Consider the following 22,371-nt stretch of genomic DNA (forward strand, 5'->3'; position numbering starts at 1 on the left):
TTTTATGCTATTCTAATTGGCATAACATAAACAAAAAGTAGTTTAATAAAATATCTAATGTAAGATATTAAAACCTTGTGTTATGTGCAGTAAAGAATGCCGGTGGTGATAGGGTTAATAAAACAGAAATATTACCAGTTGCCAATAAGTATACCCCAGGATTAAAAGTTAAAATGAAGAAGAGTAAAAGTTTGATCAATTCTTGTACATCAAAAGCCATAAGTAATGCTAATGTTATTGTAGCTTATAAAAAGCCAAAAAACTTGAACTGTTTACTTTGTTATAAATATAAACCTGAAAACAGACAAGAAGGTATCACTCAGTGTAATAACCTTTCTTTTTCTACTTTCCATTTTGGTCTTGTGATAATCAGCCAAAAAGATTATTGTATAAAAGTTATTTCATAAAAATATTGGAAGTAATTTGAACTCTATGTAAATAACTTATGAATTTCTTGAGTATTTAGTTATGTTTTATTTACATGTTATATTTATGGATATTAAATAATATATATATTTAGTTTACTTATAAGATTATGCTGCTCATGAATTTGAAATAACATAAAACCATTTATATTTTTGTTAAAAATATTTTTACTGGGATGTATAAGCATTTTGATTTTGTTAAAAAGAATTATGTATGGTATGTAATTAGGTTGGCTAAAGAGCAGTGTAAGTTGCAAAAGCACTTCCAACCAACTAAAGATATTGGTGCTCCTTTTAATATTCATATATACTCACACACACATATATATTTTACTGGATGCAACAAGATCTGTAATAAATATACTGAATACCATTTTTACACCTGCAAACAATAACGTCCCTGAACAACGGTAATGATACAAGCATTAGTACCTAATCCCTATAAACATTTCTACCATCACCAAAGATGTTCTACAAGACGGCCTGATTAAAAACTACTTGCATACAGCATATAATTTGATGTCTGTTGATGGTTGAAGTTCATCAACTATGCAAGAATGAAGACTTCCAGAGCATGTGCAACAAAAAAGACACATAAGTCTGCTTGAGTTATCTTTATTTAATGTTCCAAAGGATGTTCTTGCTTTAGCTGCAATGAACCATAGTGTTCTTGGATCACAAGCTGTTTAACTTTCTTCATTACCTCTAATGTACAACTGGTACCTGGTCATGAAATAATTCATATTTTATCTTCTGAAATCATGCTTTCCCTTGTTTTACTGATACAATTCATCAGTACAGGTATCCCTTTCTTCAAAATTAGAATATTTTGTACCTGGCATATCTTTATAACAACAAAATATAACTTTGAACTGGTAAGTCCTGTAACATAATCCTCAGAGAAAAGGTCAATTTTAGGTGTCATCTAATCATAGGGACAACATGACTGAATATATGAAAATTGTTACCTTAAATTGTAAGCAATCCTATAGATGAAGACTAATAATAAGCAATTTACAGAAAACAAATAAAATAAAATGTAAGAGCAGTTATCTGCAGAATTTATTGTTTATATTTAGCACTGGTAAAGTTTGAAATTTCATCAGTGAGGATTCAAAGAATTTTTTTAGCTCTCTTTCATATCATAGTAAAAACTGTTCAAATTATCTAACTCTTTCTTGTGCTCACTTCTAATGTTATATTAAAACTATCATGGATTACATAAAAATTAAACTGTTTGCTGTGTTTCTTATGATTTAACACTGTAAACCACCATATACACTTTACATGCCTGACAGACTTGGAAATGTTTCCTATTAACAGTTATAGTCATGGTCAATATTGTACATTTGTTGATTTACATGTAGAATATGATATTCAATGTATAAAATTTGAAATTCCTTCATGATTGTTCAATCTGAATGAGAACACTGTACATAACTCATGGAAGTAGCATATTTCACTGGTGTTACACACTTGTACTACAACATATTGTTTAATTTCTATATCTAGTTCAAAAAAACAAAAAATATGCCTTAAAATTTTAAAATACAGCAAGTACAGGTATCAAAGCATTTCAATAAAAATATTATACATGTATATATTATACTAATTTTAGTGGCATAATATACATTATGTATGCTTATAAGCAGCACCAAAATAGATTTGAATCTAAGATTAGAAACAATTCTTATTTATAATTTTTCTTACTGTAGCTTAACATGTGTACTTTTCTCACTTAAACAAATATTCAGTAGTGATTTGATTGCTATAATCTCTTATTTGTATGCTTTAAAAGTTCCATTGTTTGAATTTTTTGCTTTGTTAAGATATTTACATAATTAACAAGCTAAAATACTATTACATCATCAAATTTTCCTTGAAATGATTAGCTGTTTGCCATATGCTGCTGAGGTGTTATATAATTTTTTTGGTTTATTCCTACATTATTTTAGCAGAATTAAAAATACTGTTTGAGAAAACATTTAGATTCTATCATAAAACAAGAGTGATATCAGCAGTAAACATATTTTAATCTCAATAAGCTAAATTTGGTAAGTACAATTTTAAAATCTACAGAATATCTAAAATTAAACTTGTATATGACTAATATTAGTGAAAACCATGTCCTACTACATTTTGGTGTTAAAACTGTATTAAATAATAAAAGATGTATATTTTTTAAATTATAATATTAAGATATTTATTCTAACAAAATTGTAAAGCAATTGCAGCCAACCTTAAATCAGCAGTTTAGCTGAAATTTAAATAAGATAAACAATTTTTTTCCATTTTCACACAAGCTAACTTGAGCAATTACTGACAAAAGTCTACCTCTTTCACTCCAGCACTGCCACATAGATAACATGTGTTTCTGACTGGAAACACCTGAGAACCAATCAGGGCAAATCCTTCATTCCAAATGTGTTGAGGATCATAATCTTCCTGCAGAGAAAAAATGACAAAGTGACAAAATATTAAAATACTTTATCTCATAATATAAAAGCAGCTATATCAAATAAAATGTATAAATACTCTTTTTCCCTTTTTTTTTGTTTGGACAACATGTTATTTTTCATAAATACGTGGTTCCCACATTTTTGGTGGAATAAAATTCTCCAACTTTTCCCAAACCTTTCACTGATCAAAATATGTTATCCTCTGACAACATTATCTATGTTTATAATGTATCATTGAACTATTATCTATAACAATATATGAAACTGAAAAACATTGGTCACATAATGTTTAATAAACACACACAGACTGTATGGCAAGTCACAGTTTGGTTATGTGTGATCTTGCAAAGTTTCAACAAGGTGGGTCAGACCATTCTTGAATTATCAATACTTTATCAGAACATACACAACAAAGGCAGCTCTTATCCATTTGTTTATGATGGTGTATACTGACCACAAAAAAAGTAACTACAGTACGTACAATACAGATTTTAACATTTGTGATTATTAAGCTTTGATTTTTAATATACAGAAGAAACATGTTTACTGTTGTGAAATAGAATATTCTTCAACAAGTACACTTCTCATACATCAAATATTCAAGTAATATTTCCTACTGTGTGTTCATGCACAAAATGTATAAAACTTTCAGTTGCTAATCACTGCATTAAACCAATATTTCTGATATCTATAAAACAGTTAACAAAAGCATTCATTGATCAAGTATTATTTTCACATGTACTTTGAAAATGTGCATATCAAGTTCATCTATATTAAAAGCATTTAAACCTTTGAATTTATATGACCTTATATTTAGTGACTGATCAAATTATGGAAAATACTTTCAGGTTTGCTCAAGTTTAGTTTATCTGATAGTGTCAATCATATTTACAAATAACTAAATGGTAAATTCTAACTATACATACAGGACACTTCATACATGGAATCTTACCTGCTGATAAAACCTCCAAAATGTAGTTGCATTACAATCCTACATAATCACAACATACAAAGATACTTTTAAAGACTACGATAACTGGACAGGAAACATGTTTATCAATGACAGTGATACTGCATTACAATACTACACTACTCAAGTGTCAAGTTTTTAATTTTTCTCTTAAATAATGTTGCTTATCACATTAAATAAAAACAGCTACCAAGTAAAACTTTAAATACTCACGCTGCCTCTATTCTGGTATAATCCTTGGATTTAGACAATGACAGGCACTAACATATCTACTGTACTTGACCACACTATCACTACTACTAACAATCTCCATAATAACTAGTATCTCGATCCCAAGAATACACGATGGTTTTAAAGCCCATAGTTTCAAAACAATACCAAAATTAATAATCCAATTCTTTCAAACTGTACAGTATATTCTCCCAATACATTACTCAGGTATCCCAATGCATTAAATTACAGATTATTAGGTACACATGCTATTCACAGGCACAAGTTCAACTGTTTCTACAAAGATTTACGAATAACAATACAATACAGTGCCTTTGGAAACCTTTGCATGTGCCATATTATTAATTACTGTCAAATATTCTATATTTAAATTTTTTCAAAACTTGTTATCTCCAAATTATTGATACTATATACTGTCATCCATATTTTGCTTTATACACATTTTCTTTAACTGTCATTAGCAATATTCTACCTGTCTTTTGGAGATATCATCTGCCAACAGTTCCTGCCCTAGCTATTATATACATTACAATTTCAAGTGCTATAGGCAATTTTTTGTGATGTATATTTTGCTTTATAATTAATTACAACAAAATTACTGAAAAATCTTTATTGTATGTAATTATTATAGTTATTTTTGATAATTAATTGAATATATGCAAGTACAAATATGAAATAAAAACAATAACTCAGCAAAGCTGTATTGATTTGGTTTATCTTTAACTGTCAGGCTTTACCAAAATAATCAAACTGTTCATTTCATTCTGACATTTTCCAAGTCTTTCCTACACAAATATGTCACTGACATAACACGCCTACAATATTACAAGTTCCGGCTATGACTACTGTTTTATTAATACACTACAATTTGTATGTAATATCAAAGTAACTTATCTAATGGAAACAGCCTATTTAAATAGTAATATGTTAAGGGCTTTTACACCATAGCAAAATGATCTTCCATAATCTAGTTTTAGGAGAATGAGATAAAGCCTTGTTCAGAGCTCTTGCACTTCATTTAGGTAGGAATCTAACTACTGTTTACATAATATATTACAGCTGCCTTCATATTTACCTGAAGATGGACTAACATTTAGTATATTCCTCAAAATAAAACCACTTCATTATGCTTATAAATCATTATCAATTTACTATTTATACACCATGACAATTAATGAAGACTTAACAATGTTTGTGCATAAAATACACATACTGACATATTAAATGTACCAGAATTAACCTGTATGTGATATTTTTTATTGCTAATGATAAATTTTTTCCCCATCCATGTCCTAGAAGCATCGTTTAATCACATGAAATTCTCCATATTTTTTTAGGATGGGAATCCTAAGTATAAAATTCACTGACTTTTCCCATTTTTTGTCTGTAAAATGAAATTCTCCATATTTTTTAGGATGGGAACCCAAAGTATAAAATTCAATGACTTTTCCCAATTTCTCTGACCTGTAGGAACCATTTAAATAAGAATGCAAGCCATACTTCAGAGTGATAATTATGTATCTGCTTGATATAACTCATAACACAGAAAACATATATATTCAAATTGAACTGTATCAACAGAAATCTTCAGATAGCCATTGTGCAATTCTAAACACTAGTCAGTATGACAAGTGTCAAAATCACGAACTACTTATCAAGTTTATAGCATTATATGAGTAGTCACAAAAAAAATAAAATAATATAGATCAATTACTGTTTACCAATTCACAGTAAAACTGGATTGTCTTTTCAAAACAAAATAACAACTCTATTAATTTTTCTGTGTTCACTTTATCCATCCATATTAAAAAACAATAATAAAAGAATATTTTTTTGTTCACTACTCAAACTCACCATGAAAAAAAATTTTCTGTTGTATTCTTTTTATGAATTAGATATGAAACAAAAGTTTCAATTTTTATTCAAAAACCCTAATTATCAATATCAACCTGAAATCATAAAGAAACAGAGAATTACATCTCAAGGTAAATTTTTAATATACCTCATAACAAAAATTCACTCAGTAAAATAACTTAATTTTATATATTGTAGCTCTTCTTAAAGGTACATTTCAACTTCTTACAATCTGTCGATAAAAGCTGCTGTTGGTGGCATATGAATAGAATACCAAATACTGTTACAACCAGTGCCAATTCATGAAACTAAAAACAATAACTGAAGTTCTTTCGGAAGGCTCACCTTCCTTCCTCAGGGGTAAATTGGAAATAAGCAGCAGTGTAAAGTGTGATAATTAGAAGGAACAAAAACAGTAGTAGAGCATAAAAAGGGGAAGTGGAGGAGAGAGGGTTATTAGAATATGAGAAATTTCCAAAAGTAATATGGGAATTAGAACTGGCTTTAAATAGTGTTAAAATATTCAGAAACATTAATAAAAATTAGAAAAACACTTAGACTGAAATAAAAGAAAAATAATAAAATAATCATGATACAGAGATTATGTAGACTAAAAGTGATATAGAATGAAAACACTAACATCACCTTTTAAAAAAATCACCTGAACAGTACATTCTCATTCTATCCTTCAAGAATAATAAAAATTTATAGTTAATGTCTAAGTTAAATACACTACACCACAGAACAGTTAGTACCTTTATAATAAAGCTCCTTATCAGTTCATACAAAATACTGACAAATCCAGACTTCCTATTTTGGGTGGAGGTGGTATGTTGGTAATCCAAGAAAATGTTTAAAGCAAGAGAACAAAGCTTAAAAACAACTCTTCCCAGAAATTTTGGGAGTGTATCTAAAGCCAGTGGACCTCACTAAACACTCATTACACTTTTTGCAAATTTCTGAATAACCCTTGAAGGAAGACCTACACTCCAAAAACTAATGAAAAAGTGCCTGTAATGTCCTTTATCTTTACTAAATGGAAGAAGAAAAAAAAACATACCCAATAATCTGCATAGATAAGGCAAGGTTTTCGATATGGTTGTCTTTTGATTTCATACGTCTTCTGTGGTCTTGTTATGTCCCAAGTCGAAGATGTTCTGGCCTTAGTACAAACTGAGTGGGCTGACTAGAAGTCAACATATTTTCATTAATTCTTATTCTAATAACAATAATTTAGAAATAAATAAATTTACTTCCCAAATCTAAAAAAATAAAGAATTTTTTTCCATTTTCATTCTAAATATTAGAAAATAATGAAAAAATTTAAAATATTTAAAAGCCATTATTTATACTCAAAATGTAGATAAAAAATTTAATTTATAGCTGCCTCTAATAAACATTAGTTTATAAACACAATTATAATCATTTTGGTTTATTACAAAATGCAAGGTATACTTGATATCATTCACACATAAAACTTACATTAATCTTCTAACAAAACTGTGAAAATAAAGAATACCACTTTTTTGAAAGCCAACTTTTATTACAGCCTTTTGGTAACAGCATACCACAACACTTTAGTACAAGGAACAGGATTATTCTAATGAATTATATAACAATTAAATCAGATGTGAGAAACATCTTTGAAGTTAACTTTCTCGAAATAGGTGTGCGCACATCTGTGTATGGGGAGGGGGGGAGTCAAAGTGCATTGTAACAACCTTTTTTACAAAGTTACATTCAAAATTCGATTAAATATGTATTTCAATAAATTTGATATTAAAATATAGTTTATAACTCAGTTTTTTATATTATCTACATTTTAATTTTTTCAATTTTGAAAAGAAATATTTAAATAAATTCTTATTCTTTATCTTCCTGTGCTACATGACCCATGTTCTCTGAATTCTTTTAGATTTCCTTTTTTTCTCTTGTACAGGTTTCAAGGTGCCCATAAATTAGAGTAAAAAACTATAGATATCAACAAGCCAAAGTAAAAAATAAGAACCTTCCACTTTCTTTATTTTCTGAGAAACCAATAAATATATTCCACCCACTACAAAAGCTCCTCCCAACACATATTTTCTCATACCCATCTGTCAATGATAGATGTTTATAATCATTTTGTGAATTACATGATCATGATGATTGTCTGTTTCATTTTCCAAGTGAAAGCATTATTTTTCAAATAGATTTTAACATGTGTAGACCGAAGTCAGTGATGCAAATATGATGTAATTTTTTTAACCTATTTATAGGAAAACAGATAAATTATAGCTGTCTTGGAACGTTCTGTTATAGTACCCGATATCTTTTTTGTGTTCTAAAATGCTCATTGAAAACTTAAGTTATTTTATGGACAATGAACACAGAAAAAAGAAGGCTTATAAAAGCAAACACCAAAATACAAATCAGCCTATGGCTAAGACAAATGCTATATTTCTTGTTTTCATGTACACTTTTATTCATTGTTATATATTTTTAACTAAAATGAAAAAAGGAAATACTATTAGTTTATACATTCAAACGTCAATGAAATAAAAACTTTTTTGTGATCACTCTTTGAGGAATGTATGTAGTTAGTTGTTCCATGATGTAACCTGAAATTTAGTTCACCCTAAACTCTCTGCAATCCTGTGATTTATTACTTGCTATGGTAATTAGTCATGATTCAAAGAGCAATAAAATAATAAATTTAATTGAAAGCAGCTATGAAAAGTTCAGTTACAAATCTTAAGATAAATAATTGTAATTATCTTTACAATCTGCAATTATTCTATGAAAAACAATAACTACAGATGAATTTGCAAGTCAGTGTTAAGGTAGAGAAAATAAAAAGATAAAGTTCAAAGTTATATGGAAAAAGTATTTTGATATTCATACAGGAGGTTATAAAGGTGATACAAATGAAATAAGAAAATTATAAAAAAAAAAAGAATTATTGTTCTTAGCATGAAAATTCACCTTTCTCTCAGACTTCATAAATTCACAGACAAACATTTGTTAAAAATACTTTATAAAAACAACTGAACAACAGAACTGTAATTTTAACTACAAGCTTGCCAAATTTTGTGAAAATACACTCAGAATATTCATAATTTTATTATGTATAGTTTCATGGTTAAAAGGTTGGTCAAATGACTAAGCCTGTATACACAGCCAAGATGCATTTTTTATAACTTTAACTGAATGCTCATAATCTTAAACTGACTTCACTGATTCAGTTCACTGAACAAAGGCAAGTAGAGTAAACAAAAATGCTAACTCTATGCTACACAAGGCAATACATTTATCTAACCTATATAAAAGCCAGTGTGTGTCACATCATGCTTGATTTCTCAAAACAGGAATCATGAAAGGCAAAATGCATTTATACAGATAGAATAGTTTGATTACTGTCTGCCCATTATGATTTTAGGAGGACAGAGATGCAAGGGGTTGGGGTGGTTGCCATGAAACCTTATAAGTGTAGTGAATGTTGGTATAATAAGCCTAAAGTAAAGATGTAGTGTGGGATCACCTAGTCTACAGCCAAGTGCATAAAAAGTTAATTTTTTCTTAATTAAACTATTTTCTGTTATATCACAAATGCTTTTAATAAAAAACAAAACCTCTTTAATCAACAGAGACTCTTAAATTAAGAAATCAACAAATATTTTTCCAGTTTTGTTGTCTATACATTTCATTGTATACTTTTGTTAGGTAGACTAACAACAATTTCCAATATTGTTGGAATGTAGTGTTACCAAAATGTACTGGCTTTTCTATATATTAGAAATTGTTAAGCTAACTGATTTTTACCAATAATTATTCTATAAATATGCCACAAAATCATTTCATGAATGATCCTAATTTTGACTGACTCCCACAAAGGAATTTACTGACATTTGACTGCCTCTACTACACTTTTCTGCCTTTTTGTTGGTCAAGTATGATTTTGCAAAATTTATTTATTTCAGTTAGATATGAAATGTGAAGTTAGGGTATACTATGAGGTGGGGTGATAGTAAGTGCCCAGTCATTTTTGATGGGCTATACGCTAGTTATGTTACAAAAACATAGTTTTAAAAGGTTACTTCAATGTTAATATTGTGTTTCCCCTTTATTTAAATGAAATATTTTTTGATGTTTTTAAACTGTGTGTGTATGAGTGGAGGTCAAAGTACACAGACCACAACCTTTGACAAAGTGCCACTTAATGTGATATTATGTATTTGACGTCAGAGTTCTCAACTATTCATTTTACCTTGCATTGCTTATTTAGCATTAGTTCATAGTAGAGAAGAGTGAGTGACAGATACAATATATAAAAATCCTAAAATAACTGTAGATATGCATTTCAGACTTTATAGAAGTCATGCAAATGCAATGTGCAAACTATATGATGGACAAAATTATTTTTATTCTTAATAAATATCACCCTGCACTCCAACTTATCAAAGTTTGAATCAGACTGATGTCATCAATTCATAAACATATCTTGAGTTTAAATACTGTCATAACACATCTGATTTTGTGTGTACAACTGACTTGTACATTTACTAAAGGTTTGCCACATTTCAGAGAGATACATAATCCATGCAGATTCAGTTATTTCAGACTTTGTTTAGAAAGTTAGATATATATATATAAATGTTAAGCATTATTTAAAATAGCATGGAATCTGTGAAAGGTCAGAGACTTGATAAAAAAAAAACTGGAATTGTTCTGTGGTTTCAATTATTTGTACCTATTTACTTAAAAGTTATTATATTTCATTAGATTACAAGCATCATTCTAGTTGGCCTAGCCTGGTAAAATATATGAGTTCATATACACAGTTGCACATGTTGAGTATTTATACTATAACTTTTAATGCAGTAAGTGTATCTTCACAAAATTTGGTAGACTTTTACTAAAGATTATGTCTTTCATATATAAAAAATCAGATTTTTTAATAAAGCATTTTTATTATAGATTTATTTATGAAAATATTGAGCCTGTTTCTGTTATTTTCTCTACCCTAACTCTATGGGGTCTATAAATATGATGGGCCTCGTAACCATAGAGAATTGGGAAATATATTTAAATTATGCTTTTTATGTTCTAGAATGACTAAAAATTATAACACAAAAACACAAGTGTTTAGTCTAAACAGACTAAATCTCATAACATTATATATTTATATGTATCTATTATATTGACCTTCCAGCTAGGCTGGCTAACAATACAGAAGTTACAATGACATGGCTCATGTGCTCTCATGTTACCGTATCAAATATTATAAAACTGACCTTTAGTCTTTACAAAGTGACCTGTCTTGGTCATGTTTTAGTAGACTAGTATTTTGTAAAATACAGTCACATTTCAATTATTATACATTATATATGTATATACATTAATATTATTTACAAATAAATTTATAAACTTATTTTTCTCAAAACCCAGAACAGTAAATAAAGAAGTAGAGCAAACAATTATCTCTTCTTGTTACGACCTTTGTATTTGCTTACTGCTTGTTATAGGTTGCTAAGCCTTATGAAATTTCCCAAGTGGAGGATGTGAAAAGAAAATTTCTTTTAGGTTTTATACATACATTCGAAATAACCAAAAAAAATCATAAATTACCATATCAATACCATAGAACTCCACTATAATTTATCAAGCATAGTAACTAAGGTGCATTCTGGTAAAAAAAAATATGAAATTTAGAGCTCACTAAAGACTTACGTTATCCCCTTGAAATCTTGTGTGAAAAGAATGAGATTAACACAATAACACATCAAAATGGCTGAGAAAACCATATTCTGAGTGATATCTTAGCAAACTGAAAAGATAAGAGGTTCTTATTTTATATTCTAGCTTGTCAATATTGGTAGTTTGAGTTCCTAATTGATATGAAACTACATACTTTGTATTTTGACATCACAAACATCTAATTTGAACCAGTAATGCATTAAACATACCACGTGACACAAAAATCAATGTTTAGCTGTTTATTTATAATATTTACTTTTAAATTAAGAAATAAACTAATGTATAATACTAAAATTTGAATTATAATCTACAATTTAATACCAAACTTAGACATAAATTCATAAAATAGTAGTTCAATAAAAGTTTGAATGCAAATCAACAAATGCAATGACATGACCTTTGACACGCGACCTGTCGCGATAGAGTTAACCTTTTATAAATGGGTTTGTGTATTTTCCCAAAATCTAGTAATCTTTTATTAAAAATTACAAATATGTTGTTAACATAAAATTAGAATTTTTAATAAAGTAGTTCTACTAAAGATTTGTCTGACCCAGACAAGTCTGATTACAAGGTAATTTACATTTTAAGAATAAAAATACTTTCTTCATCACACAGTTTTCAATTTTCATTTGCATAACCTATAGAACCTCCTAAGTGTATATCAAAAATTCTTAAAATATAAGTTTGTATTTTATCAGTTACGTTTTCTCTCCTAACACTAACTGTAGCTAAATCAATGTACAGTTAACCTGAAATGAAAGTATAAAATCAAATGAACTTACACTTTTCTTCTTCTTTTGGTAATTAATATGTTTCAAACAATAGCAGTTTGTATTCTTCACAATATCTAGTGTTTACCTTTTACACATAGTTTAATTTTATAATTCTGTTGCCTGGCTTAGGTGGTATATATTTCATTCATGTACAGAATGTGTAAATCACAGGTGACCACATAATCATTTTCCTAGTACACTCACATGCTGCACTCATTCTGTGCTAAAGAAGTCTGCATTCATTCCAATAGTGAGCTAAACCTTGTTAAAAGTTTCTCTAGCTTTTTTGAAGAAAAAAAATCACCTTCCAAATATGCATTTTTTAAAACATAAATAGCAGATTCTTCACTAAAATAGAAGATTCAAACCTACTATAATTAAACTAGGTTATGAAAATTATTAAATGGTATGAAGACCATCTTCCCTTACTACCAATTTATAAAATAAAGACTGTCTTGATACTGCAGATGCTGCCAATTTCAAAAGGGTCACAGGGGGCTTGTAATTTAAAATCTATTTCTATTGGTTATGTGTCAAATAAGATGAGGTAGTTTCAAAGACTGCTTGGAAGTTAAAGACAGTTGGTTGTAGCTTCTGTCATGCATTGGGAAAAGATATATCTAAAAAAAAAAGATGTTACAATGTTCACAAAGTATATTGGATTTTGGCCTTATCTACAGATCATGGCTACAATAAGATAGTGTATATGTTGGGATTTTGGATTTATACTAACTAAAATAAGATAGTGTATATGTTGGGATTTTGGATTTATATTAACTAAAATAAAATAGTGTATATGTTGGGATTTTGGATTTATATTAACTAAAATAAAATAGTGTATATGTTGGGATTTTGGATTTATACTAACTAAAATAAGAAAGATGTGAAAGCTTGTACATGAAAACAAAAATAAGGGTTGAGAATTCTTTTGAGATATTTTGAAGTTAAGAAATTAAAACTTTCATAACATAAAAATTTGAACTATAAATTATATTGTAATCCTAATTGTATTGATATACATTTATAATAAAGTTGTTTTATTAAATTATGAAAGTAACCCTGTAACTTGTTGTGACATGCATAGGACAGCCCACCTGTGTTTAGACAGTTAAGTCAATTAACTTAACAGGGAAAATGTTATCCTAGTAAAACATAACACATTTACAGCAGTTAGCTTATTATTGATCTTAGAGTAACAAAGGCACTTTCAAAATCATCCTACCTGAGAAGGTGTTATTCTGGAAAGTGGGACTACTGAATTCGGAAAAACTTGTGAACAAACTGTTTTGTGACTGCAATCTGAATGATTATGGATATTTTCATTATTATTGACCTTGTCCTCAAGAAAAGGTGAAGCTACTACACTACAAGAGCCCAGAGATGGATCAAGGGCTGACCATGTACCACTACCACAGGAAACAGTTTCACAAGTACAGTGTACAAAGGAATTGTTTTCTTTCACTTGGGGATCCAAAGATGTAGAACCATAGCATTCCTTTCCATTATCACAGCCACTGGTACTAGATGAAGTCCCTGCTGAACCACACCCTGAGCCACAACGTCCACTACTGCTACTACTACTACTGCTGCTGCTACTACTACTTCCACTGTTGTTATTTCCACTGTGAGTGGATGAAGGAGAACTAGAAGAAGGAGACATAGCTGTACCAACTCCTGATGAACCACTTCCTCCAAACCCACCCATATGGTCATCACCCTCACCTTTTGGTGGTGGACGTTCAACTACCTTCTTGCTAAAAGCAGGCATTTGGGGTCTCAAGCAGCGACGATACCTTAGACAAAATATAATCAGTAAGTATCAGTTAAATATTCATCAGGCTCAAATTACTGTATAAACCATATCTTGATAAAGTAAAACATACAGCTTAGTACTACTAATTTACTTTTAATATCTTTCAACCAGTAACTATTACAACTATTAACCGCTCAAAAATAGAAGAAAACTGATTATTTTCTTCATCTGTTGTTTAGATTTCAGTTTTGAAAGAAGGTACCCTACAACTGTGACAAGCCAAAATCAGCAGATAGTGGTCAACTGCTTATGTTCTCAATAATAGTGTGCCCAGTCCAGTTGGCCTAAAAACTGTAGCAATGGTTTAGAACAGTAGCAAGTTGGATATTAAAAATAGCCCAGGGAAAAATGATTTTTATATTGACCATTCAATGACAGTGGGAAAGATTCTAAAAATAAGCAGTGTGCTGTTAAAGACACTTTGACATGTTTAAAGCCAGTTTGTAACATCTTGCTGTGACTGGCCAATTTCTATTCATCCAATAAATCTCCACATGAATAAAATATTGAGTTATCTTCTTTGAAGTCTGTCTATGGTTCATAAACAATTTAGAGAACTTTACTCTCTGTTATTTACTTTAAAGTAACCATTCAAACAAGAAAGAACATGTAAGATCACTATATTTAGCATAAGCTGAATGATGAGAAATATCTGCATTTCATACCATGTGACTAAACAGATACATGATTTACATAACCATGATTGATATGCTATTACAGTGGTTTTTGGCTTGTCTTAACTATAACATTACAAAATCTGACTGCTTTCCTTTATGTACAAATTCAGATTCATCAGATGGGAAAAGTGAGCTTTTGACTTTTCTTCGTACAATAATTACCTTTTAGCAATAAATACACAAGAAATGCTTACTTAAGAAATGGTTTTAATTGAAAATTTATTTCATGTAAGAGAGATATAGAAAATATCAATGTTATAAGTAAATGACAAACATATCAAAAGTGAACAAAAATTTTACATTAACATAACTGACCATTAACTTTGCTACAAACTCATAAACAAAGTTTCTACCCTTTTACTTTCAAAAAGTACTATGAAACAGTTACATATGAAATAAACAGCTGCCTTATTTCCCAGAAGTCATATATTGTCCTTTAAACTAAAGGAGATGGACAAAATAATGGAAACTCCTGCTAGTTTCTACATTTTTTTTTATTAATATGAAGTTGGTACTCTATGAGTAGGCAATGCAGCATTAACACAATGTGAAACTGAAGAAACAAGGTGTGATGCAACAAATGATATTTTTGGCCAATCATCAATCTAAGCTTCTTCTAAGTGTTGAAGTTGTGGTACTGGTGGAAGTTTGCTTTAAAACTTGATTTCAAGAACTAGTCAGAGGCTTCATAACATCTAAATCTGGTGATTTTGGTGGCCAAGTTAAGTGTCCAAACACTTCTTTGAACCAACCTTTAATAATTTTAGTAGTATAGACCAGTGCATTTACTTCTTGAAACAGACCAGTTCTGTTTGGGAATGATATGTTCATCATAAGATGAACCCTATTGGCTTTAAGCTTTCTGTAACCATCTGCTGTCACTATACTTTTCAGTGAGATTATAGATGCCAAACTATTCCAACAAAAACCTTCTCATACCATCACACAGCCTGTAACATGTTTAATTGATGGCATAAGACATTCAAGGTTGTAAGCTTCTTTTGGTTTTCAACATATATAAATGCATCCATTTGTTGGGAAACTATAAAAGGTGATCAATTTAATCAAACCACATTCTTTGGTCCAATTTTTATGTTCCTAACACCACTTTAGCCATGCTTTTGCATTTTTTGGTATTATTAGAGGTCTATAAACATCTGCTATGTTAAGCCATTTTACGTAGTTCCCTTACAGCTATTTTGACAGAGGATACTTGTTGTAGAATAATCTTAAATTTTGCTCACAACTTTTGAAGTCTTTTATTTTCATCTCACTGCTCGCATTAATGGTCATCTGTGACTGACCACTTCAATCACTAGTGTGTTTGCCTGATGTAGTTTTAGTTTTTGATATTTATACTAAAATCAGTTTTCTTGGGATAAATTCATTCTTTCAGGTGTCTGTGTCACTGACAATCAAGCTAGATATTCACCTACAATCATGCCTCTTTGAAATCAGACAGATCTTTTTTAGCTGTAAATTTTTAGGATTTTTTTTCTGTTAAATTTTTTTAAATACAAACAATTCAATGAAATAGAATAATTTAATGCACAGTTAAATTATTAATGTACAACTACACTTCGTAATAATTGCAAAAAGAGATTCAGAGAACAGTAACCAGTTAATCCCTCAACATTCTCATCAAAGTATGGCTACTTGCAAGCATTGATGTTTTCTTCATTAAGGGGGAGAAAAGAACAAAAGCTTGTTAAATGTTTAGTTTTGTGCATCTTCAAAACAAATGGTGGAATAAAACGTAACATATTTTTCTCCCCAAAATTTGAAAAAAATTTAAATACCTTCCAACTAGAGATATAGTTAAGAATGATCATAGACAATTTACTAACTTAGAAGTTATTGTTTTTGTACTTACTTGCAGGCTTGTTTGATAACATTTGGTCCACCAAATTTCTTCTTGTCTCTGAAACACAAAAGATATATTCTTGTGAAGATGTTTATAAAAAGTTTTTGTAGTTTTCTTTATCCTTTCTACAGTTATTAGAATAGCATTTTATGATCAAAGTTGTTTCATTTCATGTAACAGGACTATAGACAGCGAGTTTGTTTTGGTAACATGAAGTTACTTTTGGTTGAAATTGTTGAAAATGAAGAAAACATTCTGAGATCATTTACATATATGATGTTGACTTTTACTTGTAAAGTTAAATGCAATAACAAATCAAACATAAAATTACATACTGCCACCTTTAGCAAAACAAGGTTATACTTAGTGCTTCAACAAATTAAAATTAGTAGGTATAACAGTCATCTGATAAGTGGTGTCAAAACTCTGTAATAATATCAAAAATATACATACTTGATTTGCATTTTGCTTTTTCAAATAGTTAATTTTCTTTGCTTGGTTATGTCAAAAACCATTCAATAGAATCATAAACAAGTTTCAGAAGTAATAAAGTACTAATGATTACCATTAAAAGCAACAAAAGATACCACAGCATTTATCAATTAAGCTAAATTTTATGTATCAATAGTATGTACTACACTTCTACTCACAGACATGTTCAACAAACTTGTTAGTTACTGTAATAAATGCTGACTAAACTAGACTTAAGACTGTCACAGTAAAAACAAGATTAATTACATCAGATCACGTAATAGCACTTGTAAATGTATCAAGAATATCATCAAAGCTTTGCAATAATTATTAGAAGCAGCAGCCAAGTGTAGTGTTTATCAAATAAATATTATACTGCAAGTAATATCAAACCATGTTTTACAACATATCTATTAAGTAGTTTTACATTAATATCCTCAACACTGTTAATAAATGAAAGCTACTCATGGATCAGTACATATAACAGTTCAACAAAAAATCTATCATTTGACTGATGAGACATAACAAGTTAAATGTACTGAATACAATTTTTGTAGGATTAGGTCCACAAATAAAAGAACGAGAAAGAAAAAAGCAATCATTATGACTGATGTTATTTTTATGATTTTCTGTTTTTCAACCCTCAGTATGAATTCTAAAAGCCCATGAGTGAAATCAAAGGATAGTAATATGTCAACCACACTACATCTGCCATATCCAGTGCTGATGAGGCCTTTTGCCTGCTACCCAGACTCGTCAGGCCAGTTGGGATACAACAGACATAGTAATGGTCTAAGTGATATATTTTTACGTATATAAAAGAATGAAATATGCTCCTTCCATAATATCTTATTTGGTACACATGTATAGAAATGTGGTTTTTTGCTACTCATTTTATATTCAACCAAAAATAAAATCTATCAAGCAAATAGTAACTTGTAATAGCCAATCCAGAAGTAATAACCTTGAATAAATACATAACACCATAAATCAAACCAAAATCAACAATTAAGTTTCAAAAATTAACACTTACAGACAGTAAACACATTTCCCACAGTCTTCTGCAAGACAGCCTTGACATTCTCTACAGCGAACTTTCCTCATCCCACCTTGCTGAACCTTTTTGGCAGATACCTTAGGTGTTTTTTTACAGGGCACTGTTGAAAGCTTCTTGGATGGTAAGGGTACCTTATTCTCAGGTTTAGCCTTTTCTTTAGTCATTCCTTCTACATTATCTTTTTCTGTTCTACTTGGTGAGTGTTTGTTCAATTCTGGAGGACCTGTGCCATTATGGTCAGAAGTACCTAGAACAAGGTTTACAATAAGTATCATTAACCCTTCATTACCAAACAATAACAAATAATGAAGATCCGATATTTTGTAATAATATTTATCTGTCAGTAAAAGACCATGGAATTAGCTCTGCAATCTGAAATTTTTTCACGTAAAGCGCAGTAAATGTATTTCCACCTATTACAGCAACTCTTATAGTGTTAAATCTTGATGTTTTTACAATTATACAGTCATCATCTGCAATCAAAAAACTACAATTTTAAAGTATACTTTCTTGTAAAATATACAGTGGTAAATAAGATGTAACGCAAGATGCTTGGGTAAAAAAGAAAAGTTAACATCTTGTGATTCTAAAAACCTACTCTGTCCTGACTCAGTTTCCAAGATTTTTTCTTTCTCTTCAACAGGCAAGGCACTCAGACTGAATCGCTTCTTCTCTTTGCGCACTGGAAATTTTGCTCGCTTCAAACCTAATACTACTGCTGCCCTTCGACAGACATGTTTGATTCTTGGTCCTTTACGTACCACTATTGCCTGAGAATCAGGATTTTCTTCTGCAAGAAAAGTGCAAAAATGTAGAGTCTGCAGCTCCACTATAGTTCTCTAAAGTTACTTAACTTACATTTTAAAGTAAAGTTCAAATATGCATGTGGCAATCATACAAAATCAATGTATTCATTTAATTTTTACTCTTCAACTGAATATGTTTACAGTTACATGTTTCAATGCATGCACATCCAACTTACAATGTCTTAACTGAGTCACTTCACTAATATCAACCTGAAATCTATTCCTGGTATATAAACATGTATCTCCCTAAAAACCTAAGTCAAAGGATGTATAAGACAAGCTCTTTAGTTTCATGGTAATTCTTAACTTTATGCTAAGTTTCTTTGTAATATCCTTATTTTTGTGTTAAATATGAGAGCAAAATCCATAATTTTCAGATAAAATATATTACTAATGAAAAAATTATCATGATGAAAGTATTAATTTAAAATTAAAGTTCTTCAAATAATCTACTCAGAAATCCTGAAACTTCTGTCTTTCGTTAACACTCTGTACACTAGACCTTAAAATTTCTTCTTTAGTTTTATTTACACAATTATACTAATAGTAATAAAAAACTTTACATGCTGCAAACTCTTGTTTTGTGTGCTTTATTAAATAATTAGTCTCTAAAATGTTTAATAGTACCAAATAGCAACAATTACTAAAACCTTAGAAATCTACTGAGTTTTAGTATGTCTTTTAATCATATCTAATCTGTTTAAAATCTCATTTGTAATGTTACCATTAAGATAATTTATCATTAAGCATTACAATGAACACTTCCAAAGATTTAATTGTAACAGGGTTAATTTCCATGTGCTTTGCTTTTTTAGCACCACAGTATCAACATAGTTGCAAATCAAATTACTTTATTTTATAAACCAAACAAATTTACTAAAGAAGCAAAAGAAACATTTTTTCTAAAAATAAACTTATCCATGATATAAACGTCATACATAGCAACTTTCTAAGTTAAGCACCCTAGTAAATTAATTTTAAAATTAGACTAGGCAATTGTGTCATTCGCTATGAAACAGTTAAAAAATGGAATAGTTCAAATTTAGATGCATCCACATTGCAAGGTTTTTGCACTAATACAAGCAGTGAATTAGAATGTAATAAAACTAATAAGAAATTCTCAAAGTTGAGTTTTTTGGTGAGATAGTATCAACAGTTTTCCACATGAAAAATATTCAACTTTTGAGTTAACTCAATTCATAAGACATTATATCCACTCAATTTTGTTAAAAATACAGTCCTAAATTTTTTATGATTCTCTGTTATCATTGAAAGCAAAAATTCTGCACAATATTTAACCCTTTAATTAAAAACTTGTATTTTAGTCCCATGTAAAAGGGAAGTTGCTTAAATGTTCCAAAAATAAATCGTAAAAAAAAATTATTTGTGGATATGCATTAATGTTCAATAAAGTAATTCAGTAAACCAACATTCCAGTTGTAACAAGTGAGCACTGAATGAACAGATGAACTAGTAAAACTATATAAACCTATATTATTTGACAATTGTAATAAAAAATGTTAGCAGTGAAATAGAACTTATTATAAAAATACATGCTTCCAATCTGCACTTTGGAGGCAGGAAACTTCAGTGAATAGAACTAAACTACCACTAATTTTGAACTAATTTCAGAACTTTTTTTTTCAAACCAACCCACAGATAACTTGGAATTAAAACTTTGGTACAAAAAAACTTCAACACTGACTAACAAAAGTAAAAATTCCATTTCAAGCTTTTACTTTTGTTAAACAAATGTTTAAACAACTCTAATCAAAGTTGATGTTTCAGTACTTTTGTAATATATATGCATTGGATGCCCAAAATAAACAAATTAGGAACAAATTAAGACTCACAGAGTCTGAGATAAAGCAGGATAGGCTTTCTCACAGTAAAAAGTCAGAATGGGTAGTATGTTTTATGAAAAATTCTGTTTTTGTACATTGTTTTGTTAAACAAAATTTTAAAAATATTAAACACAAAAACCAATGCAATGAGTTGAATTTACCTTCAAACACAGGAATTTCTTGAAGAGACACTTTACTGCCAGACTGACCACTAATAATTTCATTCTTCTCAGAGATTGTATCTTCTTCTTCCTGCTTAGAAATGTAGTCTTCTTCAAGTACAGGAGGAACACAAAGTTCTGATTTACAAAAACTGTCAGTCAATTTACTTGAACCTGGAGTTTCAAAAGTATCTAGATATTTATCAATATATGGTTTATTTGCAGTAGTGTCCAAAGAATTTTTTATTTCAGGTTTCTTTGCTTTTAATTTATTTCCTTTTTGTCTTTTCTCCATAAGCTTGTTAGATGTTTTTTTCTGTCCCAGCTGTGTTGATATTCCATCCTCGTGAAGCTTCTGCTGTTTTCCAGTCTTATTTTTTAACTTCTTTGAGGGTTTTAGGCTTCGACAATTTCCTTTGGAATCAGTTTTATTAGACTTTATATTATTATTTTTCTTCACTTTTAAAACAGAAATGTTATCCAGTCCCTGAGCCTGCTTAATTTTCTTGATTTTCTCTTCTCTGATCCTTTTTAACTTCTGTCTCTTAGCCCTCACAGACAAACCCACAACAGGATCCTTAAACTTCACTAAATTCCCTAATAGAATAGAGTTATAATCAGCAAAAGCAATCACAATTAAATGATCAACCTTACAAAAATGTGTACTATTTTATTCTGTCAATATTACATATTACTAACTATAACATATGGTACAATTTCTAAAGCAGACTCCTTGTGTTCATTCATATATACATTAGAGATCCAAATATTCTCCCAAATGGTAAATTTCTAGGAAATGACACTTAATATGAAATGAAATATCAACACACACTATATAATTTCATAACATAACAGCTTAAGTTTGTAATCCTTGTTAAGAACTAGCAAATAAAATTTTGAAAAGTTCTTCTGGTCAATTAAAAAAAATAATTTAGCTGCTGAATAGTCAATGTATTTATTTAAACAGTTCCTTTAGTTTAACCCTTCCATTACGGGCTAGGTGGAATTTCTGTAAGGGTTGGTTCTATATGACCAACTTTGTAACCTCAATTAAAAAATTAGGAAAAAGATATAAATTATGCTTTTTTCATTCTGGAATGACCACAAATTGTAACACGAAAACAAATTTTTAGTCTGCTTAAGTCTCATAACATTATATATTTATGTATATTTATTATTTTTATTATATTGACTTTCCAGCCATGCCTGGCTAACAATACAGAAGTT

General features: G+C 29.5%; 1 protein-coding gene across 5 annotated transcripts in view; it reads right to left on the reverse strand.

Moving 5' to 3' along the window:
* The window catches only part of LOC106457262, a 126,869-nt gene that overhangs the window by 76,266 nt on the left and 28,232 nt on the right, over positions 1 to 22,371 (reverse strand). For all 5 annotated transcript variants that reach the window (XR_002610154.1, XM_022383337.1, XM_022383327.1 and 2 more), the window contains 7 exons: positions 21,145 to 21,741; positions 18,932 to 19,123; positions 18,310 to 18,580; positions 16,815 to 16,862; positions 13,674 to 14,244; positions 7,000 to 7,125; positions 2,760 to 2,870 (listed from right to left, as the gene is read on the reverse strand). Coding sequence is in view for 4 of the 5 variants with exons in the window: in XM_022383337.1 (XP_022239045.1) it covers positions 2,760 to 2,870; positions 7,000 to 7,125; positions 13,674 to 14,244; positions 16,815 to 16,862; positions 18,310 to 18,580; positions 18,932 to 19,123; positions 21,145 to 21,741 (1,916 nt within the window). In the remaining variant the exon portion in view is untranslated. The remainder of the gene's footprint in view (positions 1 to 2,759; positions 2,871 to 6,999; positions 7,126 to 13,673; positions 14,245 to 16,814; positions 16,863 to 18,309; positions 18,581 to 18,931; positions 19,124 to 21,144; positions 21,742 to 22,371) is intronic.

This window comes from Limulus polyphemus, unplaced genomic scaffold (genome assembly GCF_000517525.1).
Source record: "Limulus polyphemus unplaced genomic scaffold, Limulus_polyphemus-2.1.2 Scaffold15, whole genome shotgun sequence".
In the NCBI taxonomy this organism is placed as follows: Eukaryota; Metazoa; Arthropoda; class Merostomata; order Xiphosura; family Limulidae; genus Limulus; species Limulus polyphemus.